Source organism: Uranotaenia lowii, chromosome 3 (assembly GCF_029784155.1).
Source record: "Uranotaenia lowii strain MFRU-FL chromosome 3, ASM2978415v1, whole genome shotgun sequence".
In the NCBI taxonomy this organism is placed as follows: domain Eukaryota; kingdom Metazoa; phylum Arthropoda; class Insecta; order Diptera; family Culicidae; genus Uranotaenia; species Uranotaenia lowii.
The window spans coordinates 236,661,662-236,684,077 of NC_073693.1; the positions used below are offsets into that span (position 1 = coordinate 236,661,662).

Sequence of the window (22,416 nt, forward strand, 5' to 3'; positions counted from 1 at the left end):
AACATATCAAGCAAAAACAACCAAATTCTATTAGTTGGATTGTTTGCGTACGATTTATTTGGAACCCTCCTTTTTAGGGCGGAGCTTAAAGAAATGATCAGATCTTTAACACAAATCAAGATTCAGAATATTAGTTTAAGTTATTTTTGTGTAGCAACTCGAAACTCCAGCTGCACTGCCTAAATTGATAAACGGTCTAATATGCCATTTTTTTCAAAATGGAGAAAATTGTGCCATTTGGCAGCTGATACTCTATATAATATCCCTACTTCATTTTGTGTAGAAACTCGAAACTCCAGCTGCTCCGCAGTTCTCATTTTATAGCGGTTGTTATGAATTATGTTATATTTTGATTTAAAATAATGCCAACAAAATAATAAAAATTTAAATAAATTCTGAAAATATCGTCCGATTTTGAAAGGTGTAGCAAAGCACATCGGGTCAGCTAGTGCTTAATAAAAATCACAATTTAGGACATTTTTTTATTTAATTTATCAAATTGTCATAATAAATACCTACTTTAAATTCAAAATACTTGCAAAAAAAAGACTTGGATGGTTTAAGGAAGTCATCAGAAGGCCATATGCTAAATTTGAGCGGAATCGGACAACAGGAAGGGGTTGCACTGAATTTCAAGTGTGAAAGGGATTCTGAGACATAGTGTTCTAAAGAAGCATAAAAAACTGGTTTTTCATCATACATTTTTTTCTTTACCAATCGATTGCTTGATTATGTAGATTTTATTAAAATTTTAATTAAGACTAACATTTCACCTTAAGACTGCAACTCGATTGGACTTCAAACAAAAAAGTTATGGCTGTTCAAAGATGGTATTTTGGTTACAAATTGTCCTGTAAAACGCAATAAGTAAAATGTACTCATTGTGTGTTAAACGACAATTTGCCACAAAAATACAATCTTGGAACAGTCATAACTTTTTTGTTTTAAGTCCAATCGAGTTGCAGTTTTCAGGTGAAATGTTGGTCTTAAATAAAAATTTAATAAAATCTACATAATCAAGCAATCGATTGGTAAAGAAAAAACTGTATGATGAAAAATCAGTTTTTTATGCTTCTTTAGAACACTATGTCTCAAAATCCCTTTCACACTTGAGATTCAGTGCAACCCCTTCCTGTTGTCCGATTCCGCTCAAATTTAGCATATGGCCTTCTGATGACTTCCTTAAACCATCCAAGTCTTTTTTTTTTGCAAGTATTTTGAATTTAAAGTAGGTATTTATTATGACAATTTGATAAATTAAATAAAAAAATATCCTAAATTGTGATTTTTATTAAGCATTAAACCGTGAATAGCTCTTCACAGCATCTTTTGATGGTATTGGTATCAAAAATATTTTACGCTTGGTACACATTTTGGTCAGTTGAATTCAAAATTTTTGGACCAAAAAATTTTTTTTTCTTGGATATAGCTTGCTTGTTTTACATGTTGATACAAATTTGGTTCATTTGTCATTTTTTACGTGTAGTATTTAACTCGAACAAAATTAAAAAAATATAAAATATATAAATTTCATGAAAATTTTATGACCCAGAATTTATTTAAAATCAAATCTTTTGAAAGTGGACTTTTTTCAAAGATCGCGCTTGCGGAACCTCTAAACATATTTTTTTTTCAGTCGGCCCCATACAAAAGTTTGTTCTGCACATCCTAATCTACCATTAGGAGGGTGAGCCCCCAGATTCCCAGAAGTTATGCAATTTTGGGACACCCTAATGCGCATATTACCCAATATGCACATTTAGGAACACTTCCCCCTATTTCGATCAAACGAATGGTTATTGAGATACACGCATTCGTAACTGTCCCACTTCTAAATGAACTAAGCTTTATAAAGATATAAAAAAGTGTAATTTAGCAATAATAAAGGATTTTTCTGCTAAAGTACCGTAACCGTAACGGTTACTTTACAAAAATACAATTTTGTCAACTAGTTTCGGCGTTCTACTCCGCGGCTGTTTAAGTTTTTCAGAAAAATATAATCATAATCGTGTTTTTATCATATTCTTTCTTTTTGATAACACGTAAATATGATCCCTAAATCGTCGTTAACTTTCAGTTCGGTTCTTAGATTATTGGTATCGCTATAAATAGCGATTATGCTTTTTACTGGCTCGTCTTGTACAGTTTTCCCCCAGATGACAAATTCTCTTACTTATAGGAGTTTCTTGCCTATCAAGATCTCATTTCTCCACGTTCGACTGTATATAATTTTTACTTTATAACATACGTTATGTGTCAGATTGGAATACATCTTGAAGGATAATCTTAGCTTTTGCGCTCATTCGAACATTTTCTACCCTGAAACATAAAGCTTAGCCCATACGTATAACAGTAAAGTTAAAGCTTTCGGGAGATTTTATGTTGAATTATGGGCCATAACTTGTATGCAAGTGAAGTAAAGCAAAAGCTTTCAAGCTTTTATCCCGCTACCTTCGCCAGCAGACCGAGTATAGGTATGGACTTTATCACATGACCTACCAACACACCAGTTGAACACGCTTATCTTCATAGTTATCCGGGGTGGTTCGGTGTGTGAATTCACTGAACGGCCGAGCCAAATCAACTCGTGACTCCGGTGTGAACAGGTTCGAGTTCGATCGCCACTCTGCCTTAGCCATTTGCGAACGAGCTGTCCGTACCTCCGGAATTTGCCTTGAGAACCTCCCGGCCACCGATTGATTGGAACGATGGCCAGCAACACCCAGGGTATCCAGCAGCTGCTGGCGGCCGAAAAGAAGGCTGCCGAAAAGGTCGGAGAAGCTCGCAAGCGTAAGTGTTTTTCAAACTGTGTTTTCCTTCTTCTCATACTGGGCATATGATGTTGGTCACATGACCGCGGTTCTGCTCTGCTGGACTAAATAATTGAATTCGATGTAAAGTTTCGACTTTCGGGACCATTTGGCGCTCACATTTGATTGCTTTTGGTTTCAGGAAAGGCCCGTCGTCTAAAGCAGGCCAAGGATGAGGCCACCGAGGAGATCGAGAAGTACAGAAACGAACGGGAGAAGCAGTTCAAGGAGTTTGAACAGAAGGTAAGTTTTTGTAAGGAGATGTTATGAAATAATGTACCGAAAACTGAGAAAATAGTGCCGAATGCTACGTAAAACGATACAAGACACGTGATAAATTATATCATAGTTGTGACTTGGGAGTCTTTTTGTGATGTTACTGCAAAAAAAAACAATCAACGCAGTTTTGACAAAGTTAGGGCTAATGGAAGTTCAAACTATCAAAAAAAAATTCAATTGTCCCCCTAAACGCCGATGCTACATAGACAAATTTTCTATAAGTTCAATAGGAGCATTTTAATTCATAATTTGTCTTGTGATAAGCCTTTTGGTTGGAGATCATTTTAATGCCAACACCTGTTCGATAAGAGGTAGAAGCGTAACAATCACGAACACAAACCGAGTCTTATTTATCTGTGAGAAATTTCGAGCACACATCATCAGCCTAGAAATAATCATGAGCATTACGCGACCTGTCATATGACTAGTCATTTCCTCGAATCATTTGGCTACCAATTTTGGGAGTTTATTAAAGTTTTAATTTTGCAACGGTTTGAATAGGCCAAAGAATGCTACCAGACCGTTCGCATATTTATTTATTCAGAAATAATTCGTCTATTCACAGAGTTTTGTTCTGACAGGAATTAATTTATTGGCAAACTTCTAAACTGTAGTACAGAAAACTCAAAGTATGAGACCGGCTAACGTTTCTCAGTTGATTTTCAGCAATATTTTAGAGTTTTTTTTGTACAGTTTTGATGACATTTGTCAGTCGACTCTCTAGTGCCCAACGCCGCTTTTAGGCGGGGTTTCCTAAAATTGTCATAAAACCGCTTCGAGTTATCTTTCCATTTTTTTTTTTGCTCAAGTCAAAAAAGACGTTGTTCTAGGATGATAATGACGTTATAATGACAGATATTGCGCGTGCCATTCGCTATAGCTAAGAAAAGCTTTAAAAAAAATCAATAAATAATAAACTTTCAGTTTTGAAGTCTCAGAATACATAGTTTCATATAGTTTTTCGATCTAAAAAAAATTAAAAATATGTATGCTGGATTGAATTTTGAAAAAAAAAAAAAAGTAACCGAAGTTGGATAAAGTTCATGAACTAAAAAATGTCTGTCAAATGGTTTTTGAGATAGCGTCCAATACAGAAGCTCGTTGACAAAATTTTGTGAGCAGGATCGAGAAAAAAAAACAGGAAAGTCCCGTGTGAGACTCAAAAACAGCTGGAAATCAATTTTTCGAGCTAAGTTCGTATGGTAAATCGTACGAGGAGTCCTCGAGGATCTAACAGTGAGCATTAGAATAGCATTTGAGGTGATTGATTTCATAAAGTTAAGGCATGTGAGCGGTTGCATCAAACGCTATTCGAAAATTTCAATAGGAGACCTTATAAAAAAAATTATGAATGGTTCATCCAGGGTTGCTAGCGATTTTTCGTTTTGAAATTCCAAAGTTTTTCCCGGTTTTTACCAGGTTTTTTCCCGGTTATAAATGATGATTTTTCCGATATTTTTTATACTCGTTTTTGATTTAAAATCATGGCGAATAAAAAAATCAATATAAAAGACTTCAAAAGTCTAATAATTGTATCCCAAAACTTGCTAACCGATTAGAAATCATGGCAAACACTTCGGCGTCTTGTAACACGTAGTCTTTTCGTTTCAAATTTACAGGCTCTCGTGATTTTTTTTTAAACAAATCTAACGAACTGGGCATTTATTCGTTGTTTTGCTCCACAATTTCAACAATTTTGCAAAAAAAAGTCCAGTTCAATTGATCTTGAAACTATAATGTAAGTACTTATCAGCCAATATAAATTTTCTAGAATTTCTATAGAGTTCTGGAAAAAAAGTATAATTTTTATAGAAATATGTTAACAATACATCGAAACATACTATAAAATCAACTTGAATGGGGATTTGGCTTACAAAACTTAAAATCATCAGATTGCCAGAAAATATTTAGTTATTTTCTAAATCCAGTTTAATTTCTTTGTACAAATCCAAAGACATGTTTTTCAAAAAAAATTGTTTTTTAACAAAACAATGAATAACTGTAGTAATAGTCATTTATACTAAAGATTCCTGAAAATATAGAAACCATGTATAAAACAGGGCTGAGGTTTAATTGTTTGAGTGTAAGACATTAATTTTTATCAGGGTTAAGACCTTAGATTTCGGAAGCAACCGCTTAACGTAGAATGAATTAAAAACTTAACACTTGCAATGTAATGCTTCCTTCCTTAGACCAATTAAAACGAAATACACAACAACAACAACAACAACAACAACATTGAAAAACCAATATTTTTTCTGATGAAAAAGAGGTGTAACTTTGCTTAAAAACGTCTCACGCTGCCAAATTATTTGCTTTTTGCATAATTTTTTTTTTAAACTTCTTCAAGTGAGAGTGTAATACCTCCATAAGCTAGAGTCGTTTTCCTGACTAGACCAAGGAAGTTAGAGAAAATAACACTTTTGTACCATATTGAAACTTACTCAGAAAACTTCGAACTGATGTATCAACTGGTGTCAGGTGGATTTTTATCAAATACATATTGAATAGTTGAATTCCTAGATCACTTTAATTCATTTGTATGTTGCTGACCCTCTATAAAAGAGAACCTGGTTGAGTTAGAAACCCCTTTAAAAGAGGAAAAAATTACAGTTTTGTGTTTAGTTTTGTCGATAATAGTTTCATTATTAAATTAATATCATTTAAGTTATGCTTGTGATTGTAGCACACTTGCGGAGAGCGAAAAAACGAGATAACTCATATTTCTCCGCAATTAGTGATAACATAAACGCTTATTTTACTAATGAACGAAAATAAGCGATTATGAGATATATCTGTATCGAGACTCTCAAAAATACTCTTACATTTTGAAATAATTCTAAAAATATTTTTGAAACTTCGTGAATAAAATTCAAAGCTGTCAATTTTACCGGTAAGGTGCCGAAATTCCCGGTTTTTTTTCCGGTTTCCCGGTGACGTTATGAAATTCCAAAGTTTTTCCCGGTTTTCCCGGTTCGCTAGCAACCCTGTTCATCTAGCTGACTAATAAACAGGCCTAACTTAACTTCTGTAAAGCGAAAAAGCTGCCTACTGGTAAAATAAATGAAATACGGTCGTGGTCAAATACGAGAGCAAAGGGACCGATAGCGGGAAGAATTTTTGAAAAAAAATCGTAGCAGGTTTCTAGAAAAAAACTTTTTGTTGATTAGTCTCGCCTGAATGTTTCTGAGATAAACAAGGAAAAAAACGAAAAATTTGATGTTTAGTACTTGAGGAGGCTGAAGATCTATTGAAACTGTAATTTAGTCGGTGTTTCATAACAATTGCCACGGTGCATGGCCTTAATAAAGCTTAGTTCTTTTAGAAATGGGACAGTTACGAATGCCTGTATCTCAAAAACCATTCGTTTGATCGAAAAATTTTCTATGGAGGCAATAAAGGTAAATTTATGATAATTCAAGAAAAAATAGAAAAAAAATATTTATCGTTTTTTGTAAAAAAAAAATGCTTCTTTATTCTTGATATCTACTATCGGCAGGCGCACACTTTTTTCTGTATCTAGATGACTGCATCCTTCTCCTTCAATTTCAGCTACTTTTCGGTGCAATACATCTCTTTTTAAAGAAACTGAGGGCAATTTAGTAGATACAGCTGTTTCGAAATTAACAAAACATGATTATTTTTGAGATACTTAAAAGCGTTTTTTATGGAATGTCTGCTGGTAAAACCAGACAAACGAAGTAAAACCATCATGAAATTAATATTAAAGTATAATCGGTTAGAATAGATCGTAGGTTGCGAAAGGTACTTACAAGGAACTAGCAAAACATTGTTGTTTGAGGTTTAGTTTGCATGACTTATAACGAGACAACACATTCAGCTTATCCGAGAAAAACTTTGCTGGCCTTACAACGATCTAAACTTTGTTTTTTGGCTTATTTAAAAGTAAAAATCCTGGTATGAAACTTGACTTCCCTGGAGACCCTTAGGGACAATCTGGAGGATTCAAACTCGTTTTCACTGAAATATAATCAGACGACCATCTAAAATAAAGGTAAAATCTGTTAGTTGAGGTTGAGACCATAGAACGCAAAGCATTCAAAAGAGAGTCCTTTTAAGGCTTTCGAGGTCAGCAAAAACAAGTGCTTTTGTCACGAAAGTTCTGACGTTTTCACCATAGATGCAGATTTTTGGCAATCAGGAAATATTTAACAAAACTAATCGAAAATACAAACATTAATCTAACATTCATGACAGTATCTCCATACTTTTTCACCACTCACGCCACAGCAAGGTTGCCAGAAAAAATCTGTGTTTTTGCCAAAAAAAATCTTGAATTCTGCGATTTGAACATGAAGTTCTGTGACAGTTTTCCGTGAGGCTATTTTTATGAAGTTCATTGGTAAATCATGTGAAACATCATCTGTGATTTCGGCAACCTTGCGCCATAGTTATGGTAAAAACAACAGTTTTGTGACATTCCGAACTGGAAATGTCAAATTTTGAAGAAAATTATGTAAAATTGTTGTATGCTTCTTCTTTTGTATTCTGAAAATTTTAAACTCTGAGAAGATGGGCAGGATAGTACTTTTCACAATCAACACAACGCTGTCAAAATTGCATGTCCGATTTCAAGAAACGTGGTTTAGGAACGTGGCCCATTTCTAAATTAATTAATAAAGATTATTATTACTATTGATGACCTAGAAAGTCTTTCAAATTAGTAAACGAACAAATCTTCACGAAAAACATTCAATACATTTTATTCAATGCGATAGAGAGAGTTCGTAAATTCTTTAAAAGGAACTTTATCAAAACGTTCGCCAGCATGCTTTTTAAACTATTTTATCATACACATCTCCATTATTCATTTCCACATCTGAAATTGATTTAACATAACTACAGTTGCGTTAAAAAAAGAATGAAATCGCGTAAAGCAGCGCACTCGCTTTTAACTAAGACCAGCTGTCATTTCTATCTAGGTTGATATTTTTTATAAAATTTTCTCAAAATCTAGTTCAACTGTCTAACACTCCACAAAATTTGGATACTGTACTATGACAGCAAAAAAAGTTACAGCTTATCTCTTAAAAAAGGGAAATTTGAGATTACCCCACAAAACTCACTGTATTGGAGATTTTTTGTTGAAAATACTTAAAATTTGGCCAAAAAATGTAAAAATGGTTGATCTAGTACCTGACCGAGTTTCATCAAAATCAAATGATGCTATCAAAAATGGGACCGGTTTGAAAATGTTGTCCAACAGGCGATTTCTCTCATTTTTGGACGGATGTTTGTATATAAACATCCGTCATTTTTAGATTTTTCTTTCACAAAATCAAAAATGTTGGTATTTGATAAAAGTTTCATTCCTGATTTGTCGGAAAATAGATTTTTTTTTAAAAGAGCTCAAAATAAGAGGAACAGAGTTTCTGAAACGACCTGCAAAGAAATTGATATAAAATTAGATAGATATGAACTTGAAGCAAGTTTTATATTCACTCTTTCGTAAGAATTTCTTCTTAATTGAATATTTTTTATTTTCCATCAAAGCAGGAATGAAGTTTCTATCAATTTACTATATTTTAAGTGGAAAATTTTGAAGTTGTGAAAGAAAAATCAAATAAAAAAATGATTACTATATCACTATATATACTACTACGATATATACATTACTACATCAGCCCAAAAAAGAATGAAATCGCCTGTTGGACAATAACGAGCCTCATTTTCAAACCGGCCCCATTTTTTATCGCGTCAATTGATTTTGATGAAAATCGGCCAGGTACTAGATCAATTCAACATCTTTTGACAACATTTCAAGTATTTTCAATGAAAATTGTCAGAAATACAGTGAATTTTGTGAAGCAATATCAAATTTCGCTTTTTCACGAGAATAGCTTTTCCTGTTATAGTACAGTCATTAAATTTCGTGGAGTATTTGTTGGACAGTTCAACCAGATACTGTGAAAATTTCAAGACAAAAAAAACAACCCAAACAGAAATGCCAGCTGGTCAAAGTTGAAAGCGAGTGCGCTGCTTCACGCGCTTTTCTTTTTTTTTTACGCAACTGTAAATTAATTATGAAATAGCTGTTTAGGGACAATCGTTGCATGTTATTTGGCCAGTTTTGATTTGGTGGCTCCATATATCCCCACAATGTTTACAAATCTAATAGAAAAAAAAACATTTTCTAAAACTGTCAGTACTTGACGTATTGGGAAAATTTAGAAAAAAGAATGAGATTATGGCCAAATTCTACGTTAGAAGCGCAGAAAACTATACTATTTGCCATTTTAATTTGCCTTGATATTGTAAAGAAGTATAGAGAAAATTAAAAAGTTTTCCTAATACTGCTGCACCATACTTCCCTATTATTAGAAGCTCGAAAAAATACAATAAAATATTAAAACAGTTTGTTACCATACAGTTTTTACCATATTTTCTGGGTAAAATTATCCACAGTAGAGTAGTTTTCCGTTCCCGAACTGCCCGTTTTAATTCATCTAATATTTTATATAGAGATTTTTTTATGAAATTATAGTAGTCTTGTAGAGGCTAAAATAGGGACTTAACGTAAACAGACAGAGAAAAAAAAGTAAAATTATCCGTTAAACCGTTAAACGCAACACATTCGTTTCTGTAATTAAAAAAACGAACACAATCACACATTGGATCTCGGTGAAACTTGATGTTTCCTCGAAGAGATTCCATGAACTTAACACTAAGCGTTCATCTTTCAAGATTAGGATGGCTAACATCTTTCAAATGCTTAAACCACCAACCCAAAGAAAGTGTACTGTGTATGCCGTGACCGGAATTCGAACTCATGACCGTTGGTTTAGAAGACTTGAACGTTATCCTCTACGCCACGGGCGCCGTGTAATTGAATTTAAAAATTGTAACCTTATATGTCAAAAATCATCACGAGCAATTAGTTATGAATTTTGTATTTGCTACAATTTCTGAGCTTTTGAGGAAACGTTTACAGTACCGAACATAGCTTTGTGTGAATCGGAAGCATGCGTATTGTTACTTTAACTTTAAAATTAAATAAATTTAAAAACTGATAAAAAAAATTCATGCAAATTTTCTGCGTATGATATATCAACTATCACACAACCATCCCTCGTAATAAGACGTTTATAAAAAAAAAGTGACATAAGATACCTACAGAAATTTTACAAAAACCGGACTTTTTGAACTTTTCCCATTCAAACAGCGTTATCTCAGGAACTACTGGGTGCCTTTTATTTATTAAAATTTTGCATAGTGGTAGTCTGAAATTAAAACTAGCATGTGTGAAGTTTTTGAAAATATCTATCGATTGGATAAAAAGTAATACGAGGTACAATATATCAGAATCTCACTTTTTATGAAAGGGAGGCCCCATACAAAATCAACACAACTTTTACAATTTTGAAGCATCTTTGAAAAAAAAAAGAATCACGAAACCGAAGAAGTTAAGGACGTGTGGATGAAGTTGAGCAGTCAGACCGAAAATTTCTGTAGGAATTCAGTAGGAAATCTCATTAACGTTTTCACTAAGCAATTTCAAATCAAAAACAAGAAGTTCTGAACTTTTACCTATTAAAATCCCGGAAACATTTAACACGAACTTACCATTTTCTTTTTCCACAGCACATTGGATCCCGCGAAGGAGTTTCGAACAAGATCGACCAGGAAACCCGGATGCGCATCGACGAGATGAACCGCTCGTTGTCTTCGACCAAGGAACCGGTGATCCACGAAACGTTGGAGTTCCTGTATGCCATCAAGCTGGAGTTGCACAAGAACTACCGCCAGTAAGGACGGAAGAAGAAGGTGAAAACCCCATGGCTAAGAAAATGGACCGGCCGGACGAACGGACACGAAGTTGATTTTCATTGTATTGATTTTGAAGCATTTACCACATTTCCCGGATGTTTCAACATTTCGTGGAGAAAGAACTCTTGGAGTACGTTTAGGAATTAAAGAAATTCATAGATAGATATATTGTTGGCCAATATCAGAGCATTGAACTTGTTGATTGTATGGTGTGGAGATCGTGATTCATATATCATTTTAGATTAATATTTACATGTAAAAAGGAAACGCTTAATGATTAAATAAATTTAAGGTAACATGAATTGTTTTGATGGTTTTTGAAGAAAATTCCAAAGGCCGAAAAAAGAAAAAGAAAAAGTATACGTTTTCGATTCTGTAGGTCGTTCGAAGAATTCTAAACAGTAAAATCTGTAAATATTGCCATTTTAGCATTTTGTGTATTTACAGATCACGATCACAACAATACATTCTGACCAATTAAAGCTGTTCTAACGTTATTCACAATAGAATTTTTTCCCTCATTCACATCATACGCATCAAACATACCTGCAATCAATTCAGCATAAATCTATAAATCGACCTTCGTGTTGAGCGCCGAGTATCCGACCGGAATCTCGCGGAGTTCCGTTTTGAGGCAGAGAAATTCACCACATACGCACATCAGGGCCGTGCAGACCGCATTGAGCAGCCACCAGCTGAATGTCGACGGGAAAGCGCTATTATACCACCAGCAAACGATCAGATGTATGAAGTGGAAGGTGAAACTGAAATCGAGACACAGTTTGGTCCGTCGAACGATGAACCACAGCAGGCCGGATCCGACCAGGGAGTTGATGACGAAGGCGAATATCACCAACCTTCCTCCGAGATCTGTGACGTGTATTTCCTGTAAAATTAGGAAAAATAGTCCAGTTTTTAGAACCTCTAAAAGCAGTCACTAATAAAGACAAAAAAAAAACAAAATATAAAGGGAATTAATATTTGAATTAAACTTAATTTTCGTCGAAGCCGAAATATCAGATGCACATCACACAATAGCCTCGTACTATAATTCTTAATTCAATTTTTATTGGCCCAACATTTTTTGGCCTAAAAACATTAAATATCATTATCATATTTTATGTCAAATAAAAAAATAAGCAAACAATCCATTTTTCCGACACTGATAGCGGTTTTTGTTGGCAACCCACGGAAAATAAATGACCAAGCAATTTCAATTTTGGATTTTCCACATTTTCCCCGACCTATTCTTATGATTCTTATACACAAAATATTTTGAACTCTAAGAATAAAAAAAGCAGTCGCAAAAGCTCTCAGGTTAAGGTCTACTTCCTTTAATAAGAGATTTAATATTATTTCATTGGTTAGTGAACGGTAGACAATGCGCAACTCGAGACCCCATACACCCAACCTTCGGGTAGTGTTCATATCACCTCTTGTCTGCAACTCCGATTCTCTACCTCCCCGTGGTGCTAGCTGGGGTGCGAGCAACCTTAGCGGAGATCGGGTACCCAACCCCGGTCGGTCGCATGCAAACTCAGTTAGGGGGCTTCGTACGCGTCTGTTCTCCATGTCAGGGGCGGCGTGCGGAGTGCAACAACGTCCTGATGGTGTTCGGGACCCAAAACAGCAACATCACGACGGTCCTCCTGCGAGATAGTGGGATTAGCTGCGGGCCTTGCGAGCCCGTGACTACAAAAAACATAAGTAACGAACAACGAACAAAAATTTCGGATGGAAATCGGCAAAGACCCACGCGACGAAAAGGGACTAGCGATTGGAAACTTGGAACATGGAACTGCCGATCTCTAGATTTTGTGGGCAGTACCCACGTGCTCTTAACGAATTGAAGAGCCGCAAATTCGGCATCGTAGTGCTGCAGGAGGTTGTCCCACCCAAGGTGGCCCCCCAAATGGTCGTGCAATCTACCAGAGCTGCGGCAACACACACGAGCTTGGAACAGCTTTTATAGTGATGGGAAAGATGCAAAAGCGCGTGATAGGGTGGTGACCGATCAACTCACGAATGTGCCGGTTGAGAATCAAGGGCCGGTTCTTCAACATCAGCATCATTAACGGGAAAAGCACTCACCTAGGAAGTACTAGTGACGACAAAGACGAATATTATGCGCAGCTGGAGCGTGAATACGACCGCTACCTAAAACATGATATCAAGATCGTCATCGGGGATTTTAATGCTCAGGTCGGCTAGGAGGAGGAATTTAAACCGACAATTGGAAGGTTCAGTGCGCACCAGCTGACCAACGAAAACGACCTCAGACTTATTGATTTCGCCACCTCCAAATGAATGGCCGTACGTAATACCTTTTTCCAGCACCGCCTCCCACACAAGTACACCTGGAGATCACCGTACCAAACGCAATCACAGATCGACCACGTTTTGATTAACAGCCGGCACTTCTCGGACATCATCGACGTCAGATCCTGTCGAGGCGCCAACATCGAGTCAGACCACTATCTGGTGATGATGAAGATGCGCCCAAAACTCTCCGTAGTGAACAACACATGAAACCGCACGACTGAAGCAACCTGAGGTCGCGGCAGACTACGCGCAATCGGTCGAAGCAGCGCTGCCGGCAGAGGGCGAGCTTGACGAAGCCCCTCTCGAGGACTGTTGGGATACCATCAAAACAGCCATCAACAGTGCTGCGGAGAACGTCATCGGTTATGTGGAGCGTACTCGAAGTAACGACTGGTTCGACGAGGAGTGATGGACGAAGAGAATGCCGCGCGGGCGACAGTAGTGCAAAGAGGCACCCGTCGAAATGTGGAAAATCATCGACAGCGGAAGAGGCAGCGAGTCCGAATTTTCCAGGAGAAAAAGCGCCGCCTGGAGTAGGAGGAGCTCGAGGAGCTGGAGCAGCTGCATCGTTCCCAAGAAACACGAAAGTTTTATCAGAAACTCAACGCATCCCGCAAATGCTTCGTGCCGCAAGCCAAAATGTACCGGGATAAGGACGGGGGTATCCTGACGGACAATCATGAGGTGATCAAAAGGTAGAGGCAGCACTTCGATGAACACCTGAACGGCGCACATACAGGAGATCAAGACGGTGAGGGAAGGTACATCGCCGGCGTAGCCAACGACGTGGAGGAGCCACTCCCAACGATGAGTGAAGTTAAGGAAGCCATTCGCCAGCTGAACAGAAACAAGTCGGCTGGGAAGGATGGCATCGCAGCTGAACTCATCGAAATGGGCCCGGACATGTTGGCCGATTGCCTACACCGGTTGATAGTCCGGATCTGGGACATAGAACAGCTACCGAAGGAGTGGAAGGAGGGGGTAATATGCCCCATCTACAAGAAGGGCGACAAATTGGACTGTGAGAACTACCGAGCGATCACTGTCCTCAATGCCGCCTACAAAGTGTTGTCCCGAATCCTACTCCGCCGCCTAACGCCACAAGCAAACAGATTCGTGGCAAGTCATCAGGCCGGCTTCATGGAGGGACGGTCAACGACGGACCAGATATTCACATTACGGCAAATCCTCCAAAAATGCCGGGAACACCAAGTCCCTACGCACCATCTATTCATCGACTTCAAAGCCGCATACGATACGATCGACCGTAACGAGCTATGGAAAATCATGAACGAGAACGGCTTTTCCGGGAAACTGATCAGACTGATCAAGGCGACGATGGATGGAACGCAGTGCTGTGTGCGGATTTCGGGTGAATTGTCGAGTTCCTTCGAATCGCGGGATTCGACAAGGTGATGGTCTATTCTGCATGATGTTCAACGTGGCGCTAGAAGGTGTTATTCGACGAGCGGTGGGCGAAATGCGGGGCACGATTTTCAACAGATCCAGTCAACTTATCTGCTTTGCCTATGACATTGATATAGTCGGCAGATCATCTGCGGCGGTGGAGGAGATCTACCGCAAACTGAAACGCGAAGCAGGAAGGATTGGGTTGATGATTAATACGTCTAAGACGAAGTATATGCTGGCCTGCGGATCCGAGACCGACCGAACCCGCTTGTCCAGTAATAACAAGGTCACGATCGACGGCGACGAGCTGGAGATAGTCGAAGACTTTGTCTATCTCGGCTCACTGGTGACCGCAGACAATGACACCAGCCGTGAGATCCGGAGGCGAATTATCAGCGGAAGTCGTGCCTACTATGGACTCCACAAGCAACTGCGGTCGAGAAGACTTAGCCCTCGCACGAAGTGTAACCTATATATGACGCTCATTAGACCAGTTGTTCTCTACGGGCACGAGACATGGATATTGCTCTAGGAGGACCTGCGTACACTCGGAATATTCGAGCGACGAGTGTTAAGAACCATCTTTGGCGGCGTACAGGAGTACGGAGTGTGGAGGCAAAGGATGAACCAAGAGCTCGCGCGAATCTACGGCGAACCCAGTATCCAGAAGGTGGTGAAAGTTGGCCGGATACGCTGGGCGGGACATGTTGCGAGAATGCCGGACGACTGTCCTGCAAAACAGGTGTTCGCTACGAATCCGGTAGGGGGCGCAACGAGCGAGGTGGTTAGACCAACTGGAGCGTGATCTGGCGAACGTGGGGTGCCCGAGAAATTGGAGAACGGTTGCCATGGACCGAGTGAATTATAGGAATTATGTTCGTCAAGTTATGTCGTGAGACGGTAGACTATGTAAATAAAAAAAAATTATAAATATTATTTCAAAACTAAACCAAAAAGTAATAGCATATTTAAGAAGATTTTAATTTTTTAATCTTCAATGTGTCCAGTCTAATTCTGCGGATTTTTTTCTATCGATCTATCAAGAAACCCTATTTAAAAATCAATGAAGCATATGCGCGAAATATGGATAATTTATAAGAATTTTGCAGCAGTGATAATATTAGAGACCATCTGAAACTATATTAGAGGTAGGTATTCAAAACAAAATAGAAAAATTTTGTATTTTCGGGAATTCTGTTTCTAAACAGCATTTTTTCTGTCAGAAATCAGCAAAATTTTGATGTTTTTTGTCCCGCTGACTTTCCAGCAAAAATTTAAGCAACATGAATTTCTGGAAGTATCGGCAAAAATAAATGATTTCGTTCAACATAATTTATTTATTCATAAAAAAAACCATAGTGTTATAATTTTTTACAACCATTCGGCGAATAGAAATCTTGGCTGCGTCTGATCATCCTCTGCTCATAACATCGAATTATCAAATTCACTCTGTAAAATGTACATATAAAGCCGTTAGATTTATTATTAGTCAACATTTAAAGCACCGGAAGCATCTACTCACCGAGTCGTTCCATTTTCAGCCAATTGAATTTTACCTTCAAAAATGAACAAATTCTTAATCTGACTGAACGATTGCTGATTTTCCAGCAATACGGATAAATTTCTGGAAAATTTTCTAGCAAAAAAGTGCTGGAAAAGTCAGCAAAACGAACCATGTTAGCTGGTTTCCAGCAAAAATTGCTGGATGTTTCCAGTAATTTTTTGCTGGAAATCGAAGCAAAAATTCACTATGTATAGTAGGAACATGAACCCTTGGAATCAAAGGGCGCAATAAGTGCATAAGATAAGATTTTTTGTTTTCCGCTTGTCGCGAATGTGCACCTCTTAGAACTTAAAAGTATGCAAATGAAGATAAACAGATTTGAAAAAAATACTAAAGAGAGTTTGTAATATGAAAAATCGTTTGGCATGATTATCTCAAAATCGACCTTTTTTATGCTGCAACTTGTGAGAAATTACAGGACTCTTTGTAGGCCAGAACTTCTCACCGCGGGGAAACCTATAGATAAAGGAATTGGGAAGTTGGACGAGACCGTATTTAGAGTCTATGGTTACATTTAAATTTTTTTCCTTAAAAAACTCCTGCGAACTGCTACGGGTTCGTTGCTGGCGCTTGGAAGAGTGCACGTAAATGAAACATGCTTTACCTCGTCCATCATCACCTTACGCTTCCGGCCCCGAGTAACAGGTGGATGGGCGTATTGTCTGATTAAATTTCCTTGGCCGACATTATCCAAATCCCAGAATGCCTGATGGAGCTGTAATTTGTCGTCCCGCGTGAAATTCTCGTTACACTTTTTCCGGCATCCGCAAATGTTCAAGATGGCCATGTGCGATCGACGACGTTGTTTTGCAGACCATTTCATTGCTTTTTTGGTTTTTTTCGGGTTTCAGATTTGGACGCACTTCGAAAAAACTACCAGAGCTGTCTGTTTCACAATATTCATTATTTCCATTAATAATATGTCATTTCATATTCCATCGGAACTTTCTCCAGGGCCTTGTCCGGATTGGTTGATCTCTTCTGTATCACCTCCTTTTACGGTTGAAATATTTTCATCACAGCTGCCGAAAACACGTTGGAAAAAAATTGCCTTGCTGCAAACTGTCTAAATACGCTGCCGGAAACTGTACAGTAAACGAAAATTACTGAGTTCGGTAATTTTTTTACCGAAATCCTAACATGTGTAAATCGTTAAACTGTTCGGTAATTTTTTCGGTAAAAAATAAACGAACATCGGTAAATGAAGAATCGATTTACCGATGTTCGTTTATTTTTTACCGAAAAAATTACCGAACAGTTTAACGATTTACACATGTTAGGATTTCGGTAAAAAAATTACCGAACTCGGTAATTTCCGTTTGCTGAGTGCTCTACTGTTCCGTTTTCCTGGTCGAACCCGCAAAAGTCATATTCTTCGTCACTAGATTGTCCATGAAGCTTCAAATAGTCTAATCCAGACATGTTTGCTTCCTTTTAAACTGCAGATCACGAGAAAAGAATACCCCCAATAAAACACAAACATCGCGCACGAAATGTCAAAACCAACAAGAACACCTTGGGAAACGTTCGCGGTGTGACAAATATGCGTTTATTTTTCGACTATTCATGGAATTTCGCGGCATAAGTGTCATCAAACTGATTTTTATTGGAAAACTAGTTCTAATAACATTTTATCAAGGCTCATACGACAGCCATGTACTTTAGTTATCTATGACATCGAGGAAAAAAAAGCGAAAACGTGCGATATCTGCAAACTTTGATCGCGTTTTTTCTCGTTTAGTGATTTGGTAAGACGAGACAAAAAAAACGACATGTTCAGCTTCACATAGATTTTATTTAAATTGATCCACTGCTCATTTTTTATTGATTTTTTAAAGATGAACGATACGAAAAGCCGTTCCCACTTACCCCGTTGTACCTTACTTGTTTTTGTTTGTATTCGAAAGATAACACCAAAATAAGCAGTTTGCAGCAAAAAAAAGTGAAAATGACTCAAAAGTCACATGGGACAATCTAGCGTAGAACGGCTGTCTATGGGGATAAATGTATTGAACAATTAATCTGAATCATATTAAACTATTCCTGGCATGATTTTCAATCGGTTTTCGGGTATTTTAACCCTCAACCGTCCCAGAAATTTTTACCCGTTAGATTTCATGGTGTGTCAATTTGACGCTCCTGACTGAAACCGCTATATCTCTCTTGTTTTTCAACTGATTGGAACAAAATTTATAGTTTTAGGAATTTCGTAATATAATTCAAATATCAATATTTCGCTACAACAATTCAGTTTTCTGTTATTCAAAGTGTTAAAAAAATCACAAAGAAAACATGATGCTCGAAAAAAAATTTCAATTAATGTTCAAGAAAGCTGAAGTTGACTTTTTTAAGATCATGACCACAAAAAATGTAAAAAAGTGATGTGTAAACCATACTTTTCAATCAATGAACCGTTAAAATTGTTTTAGCCAAACCAGATAAATTTTGAAAAGGAGATTGGAAAGTTGACGTAATTTGGCACATTTTAGCAATTTTATTTTATTTATTTTAGTAATTTTATTTTATTTACATAGTATCCCGTCTCACGACATCACTTTATGAACATAACTCAGAAACGGATCTATTACTGAAGGAAAATCTATCCAAAATTCTTAATACTCTATTTTTATCTATTATGATTTTAGGATACAGCTCGATGCAGGAACAATACCTTGAAGGCTCGAACCCTGCAGGTGGGGCATAGTTTACATTAGTTCTGTTAACTTACGTGATACTCGAACAGATGATCCAGCGTATGGTTCGCCTCGGCAAAATAATCCATCATGAACATGATCGAACCGAGACTGACGTAGAGCAGCGCTTGCATGGCAATGATCTGCGAAGTGAGTAGGTACGGGTCCCATTGGGTAGACCGGAAGGTTCCCGTCAATTTCTTCATGTTTTCGCCTGTTTATGTCCGGGCATCTAGCTATGGAACGGAAAATCGGAAAACAACTAGCAACAGATATCGACGCGGCCACTACTGATCAACAGCTACGCTTCCAATATTTGTAACACATTTTAGAATATTTCCTCACTGTTCGTTCAATTTACTCAGATGTTTAAAATCACTACTTCATGACGCAAAAGTAAAAGTTATTTTGATTTCACATTACAAGACCAACAAGACACGGATGAATGAACAAAAAAAACTTACAACTGTCACCGTTGTGGAACATTGATCCACAAATTGTAGAAATCAATCAGCCTAGCAGTGGTGCTGGATCTATAGATCCATACAAATCATTTTATTTCTGCCATTTGGGTATATTTGGGTCAATTTGAAAAACGGAAATAAATTTTTAAGATATTTCCCAAGGTTTGTCTATAGAATTAAACATTGTTTTTAAGAAGCAGAAATAAGATTTAAAGATCTAATTGCATGGTTGTGAAACGCGAAACAGTAACGCAATAAAGAAAAATTACTATCACCATAATTATTTTAGGTCCATACGTTCGGCATCACTGTTAACAAGTACTTCAATGCTTCAATCAACTTCAGTGGAAGAGAAACTACGACTGTTAAATACAAAGTTTAGCTCTTGAAAGTTAATAAAGTGAAAATCAAGTTCCAGTTAATTGTGATAACTTAGCTCTTTAGGTAAGTTTGATGGGTTAAATCTATCTGCGTACCTCAATCATTAGCATTATTCGCATTATTATAACAACACCTGTTTCGGGATAAACCGACAAAACGGTGATTCATTGAATGTAAACATTAGTTCATTTACGCACGCGTGCGAACAGATGGCACGGTAAAGTTCATCCAAGGTATGCTCAACTTACTCGAATGAATTTGTGAGGAACTGAAAAACTGAACATAATTCTCATGCAATTTTGAACTAAAACTACTTTTCTTTTTTTTTTTAAACCTTGAATTATGTAAAAAAAATTAACTCCAAAGTGATGTGTTTTCCGTTAGGTTTGGTACTCATGTCGTTTTGAGTACATTTCAAGTTACATTTTGATACATACTTAAAATATAATCTATTGTTTGTCTTTCTCCATCGATCCTAGGTTTTCTCAAAGATGGAAATACCCTTAGAATCGGAATCACACGAAATACCAGCGCAAAAATATGAATGTAAGTCTATTAAACTTAATGACTCATACAACCAATTTGATAAAACTTCAATATAACTTTTAATTTTTTTTTTTCAGATTTGGATCACACGGCAGATGTTCAGTAATATTAATTTAAAAAATATATTTAAAACATGTGATTATAAACGTAAACTATTTTCAGACTTCACGCCTGGGGTGAAACGCTCAAAGAAGCATTCGAGCAATGCGGGATGGCCATGTTCGGCTACATGACGGAGCTAGAAACGGTTGACATTTCCAAATGCTTCGAAATAAAAACTGAACCAACGGATGATTTGGAAAATCTACTGTTCAGATTTTTAGACGAGCTGCTGTTCCTGTTTTCAGCGGAACCATATCTGATTTGCAAAAAACTGGAAATTACCAAATTCGATTTGGAGAATTTCTGCATCGAATGTCGTTGCTACGGGGAAGAGTTCGATTTGAAAAAACATCCCCAAGGAACGGAAGTCAAGGCCATTACGTACTCTGCCATGCAGATCAACCAGATGCCGGACCAGAACAAACACGAGGTGTTCGTTATCATAGATATTTAATCTACCAATGACAATTTACTATCAATGTTATGAAAAATGTTTATTAAATAATAATGAAAACATTAGTTTTCGTGTATTTTAAACTTCATATGCGTCACATATCAATTGCCAACTATTTTTGTATCCATTCATGATTATATTCATCTTTTTTTTAAACTTATTTCAACGAGAGCTACGTACTCATAAAGGTTTCACAATACATTTTTATTTTCGATGTTTAGTTTCTTTAAAAAATAAAATTTAAAATTCTATTCAAATTCATTAATTAAAATTTTTTGACCTCAAAAGTTTTGAATTTCATTGCCAGTATTTGCATTTAATCGGTGGTTTTATCAGCATCTAGTGAATATTTATGAATATTTTTCAATTTATAAAGTAAAACTAAATTGAGAAAGCTATACTTTTTTCAGTTTAGTTTTCAAATCTTCTACTAATTTAACGGCTCTTTTTGAATATGACAAACAACAGAATAGCATATCCTCCATAAACAAATACCTTGTATACAAATTCATGCCTTCATGATCGATCGATCGGAATTGTGAGTAAGCTTTTATTTTACTCTTATTCTTCAATCAATTTATCAAATTTATTTATATTTCACAGCACAGCAAATAAAAATTTACGAAACAAAGCGTTTGGTCTGGATTTTTTTTAAATTTTGTTTTAAAATTCTGGAATTGAGGAAATATGTTAAATTATTGTTTTCTAAAAAATGATATTCCTATTGAGGTTCTCAGGATCAGACGTAAGTGGCATCAATTTTCGAACTAAGTATACCAATCGATTCTTCAAATCTCAATCTACATGTGATGCAAAATTGAATGCAGATTTTTTAAAATATTTTTTGAACATGAATTCGAAAAACTTATGTAACACCTTGGCAATTTGAAAGCGCGAAACTATCATTTAGGCCGTTACACGCCTCTGATCACAAGCACCTCAATTCCATTTGTAATCAAATTAGTTTTTTTCATACTTGATTTAGTTGTTTAACAGCAATTTGAGGGGAGGAAATAAAAATGTTTGATTCATAAATGCCGACAACACATTTTTATGAAACGTCATAGGTAATTTTTTTTATTAATTAAGACAGGGTTCGAATTATATTTAAAAAAAAATTAATTTGAAATAAGAATATATATAGATCCTTTTCATACGTTAATGCTGAAGTGTTCATCTGCATGATCATGATTGAGAACGAGGAGAGCGAGAGCTCGTTTTCCGGTCATGTGTGAGTGAAAACAGCAACCGTATCACAAAGTGGTATTGGTGATTTGTCACGTAGCCAACGAGAAGAGAAGTTCGTTGGACGTCGATGTTGGTGTTGAAAGACGAAGCTTTGCAAAGCGCAAACTGCCGCCTAAAAGAAGAGTCGTTTCCCTTTCTGATTCTGAGAGCGCCGCCGTGAAAAATAAAAGAACAGCCCAAAAATTTTTGAAGGTGAAATTTTGTTTAAAAAACTCGAGCTATTGCGAAAAGTGTCCTTCTTGGTGAATTCCCCGGGGGCGAATTAGGTGTAAGGTTAATTTATTTATTAGAAATAGTAAGGTAATAGTGCACATTAAGAATTTTCGGGTCTATGTGCTGGGGGTTCGGATTAAGT

General features: G+C 36.7%; 3 protein-coding genes across 3 annotated transcripts; 2 read left to right on the top strand and 1 right to left on the bottom strand.

The window, feature by feature from the left end:
• Nucleotides 1-2,561: 2,561 nt before the first annotated feature.
• Nucleotides 2,562-11,179, top strand: LOC129755034 (V-type proton ATPase subunit G-like). The gene is made up of 3 exons (XM_055751333.1): nucleotides 2,562-2,790; nucleotides 2,953-3,053; nucleotides 10,692-11,179. The coding sequence occupies exons 1-3, from the start codon at nucleotides 2,709-2,711 to the stop codon at nucleotides 10,857-10,859; spliced, it is 351 nt and encodes a 116-aa protein (XP_055607308.1). The 5' UTR covers nucleotides 2,562-2,708; the 3' UTR covers nucleotides 10,860-11,179.
• A 122-nt stretch (nucleotides 11,180-11,301) lies between these two features.
• On the bottom strand, nucleotides 11,302-19,304 carry LOC129754852 (protein SYS1 homolog). Its single transcript, XM_055751085.1, has 2 exons — nucleotides 18,902-19,304; nucleotides 11,302-11,763 (listed from the first exon to the last, which is right to left on the bottom strand). The coding sequence occupies exons 1-2, from the start codon at nucleotides 19,070-19,072 to the stop codon at nucleotides 11,446-11,448; spliced, it is 489 nt and encodes a 162-aa protein (XP_055607060.1). The 5' UTR covers nucleotides 19,073-19,304; the 3' UTR covers nucleotides 11,302-11,445.
• Nucleotides 19,305-19,638: 334 nt separating this feature from the next.
• LOC129756821 (protein archease-like) lies at nucleotides 19,639-20,896 on the top strand. Its single transcript, XM_055753842.1, has 4 exons — nucleotides 19,639-19,774; nucleotides 20,191-20,257; nucleotides 20,335-20,359; nucleotides 20,420-20,896. Exons 2-4 carry the CDS (start codon nucleotides 20,203-20,205, stop codon nucleotides 20,811-20,813), a joined length of 474 nt encoding a protein of 157 aa, XP_055609817.1. The 5' UTR covers nucleotides 19,639-19,774; nucleotides 20,191-20,202; the 3' UTR covers nucleotides 20,814-20,896.
• Nucleotides 20,897-22,416: the final 1,520 nt, after the last annotated feature.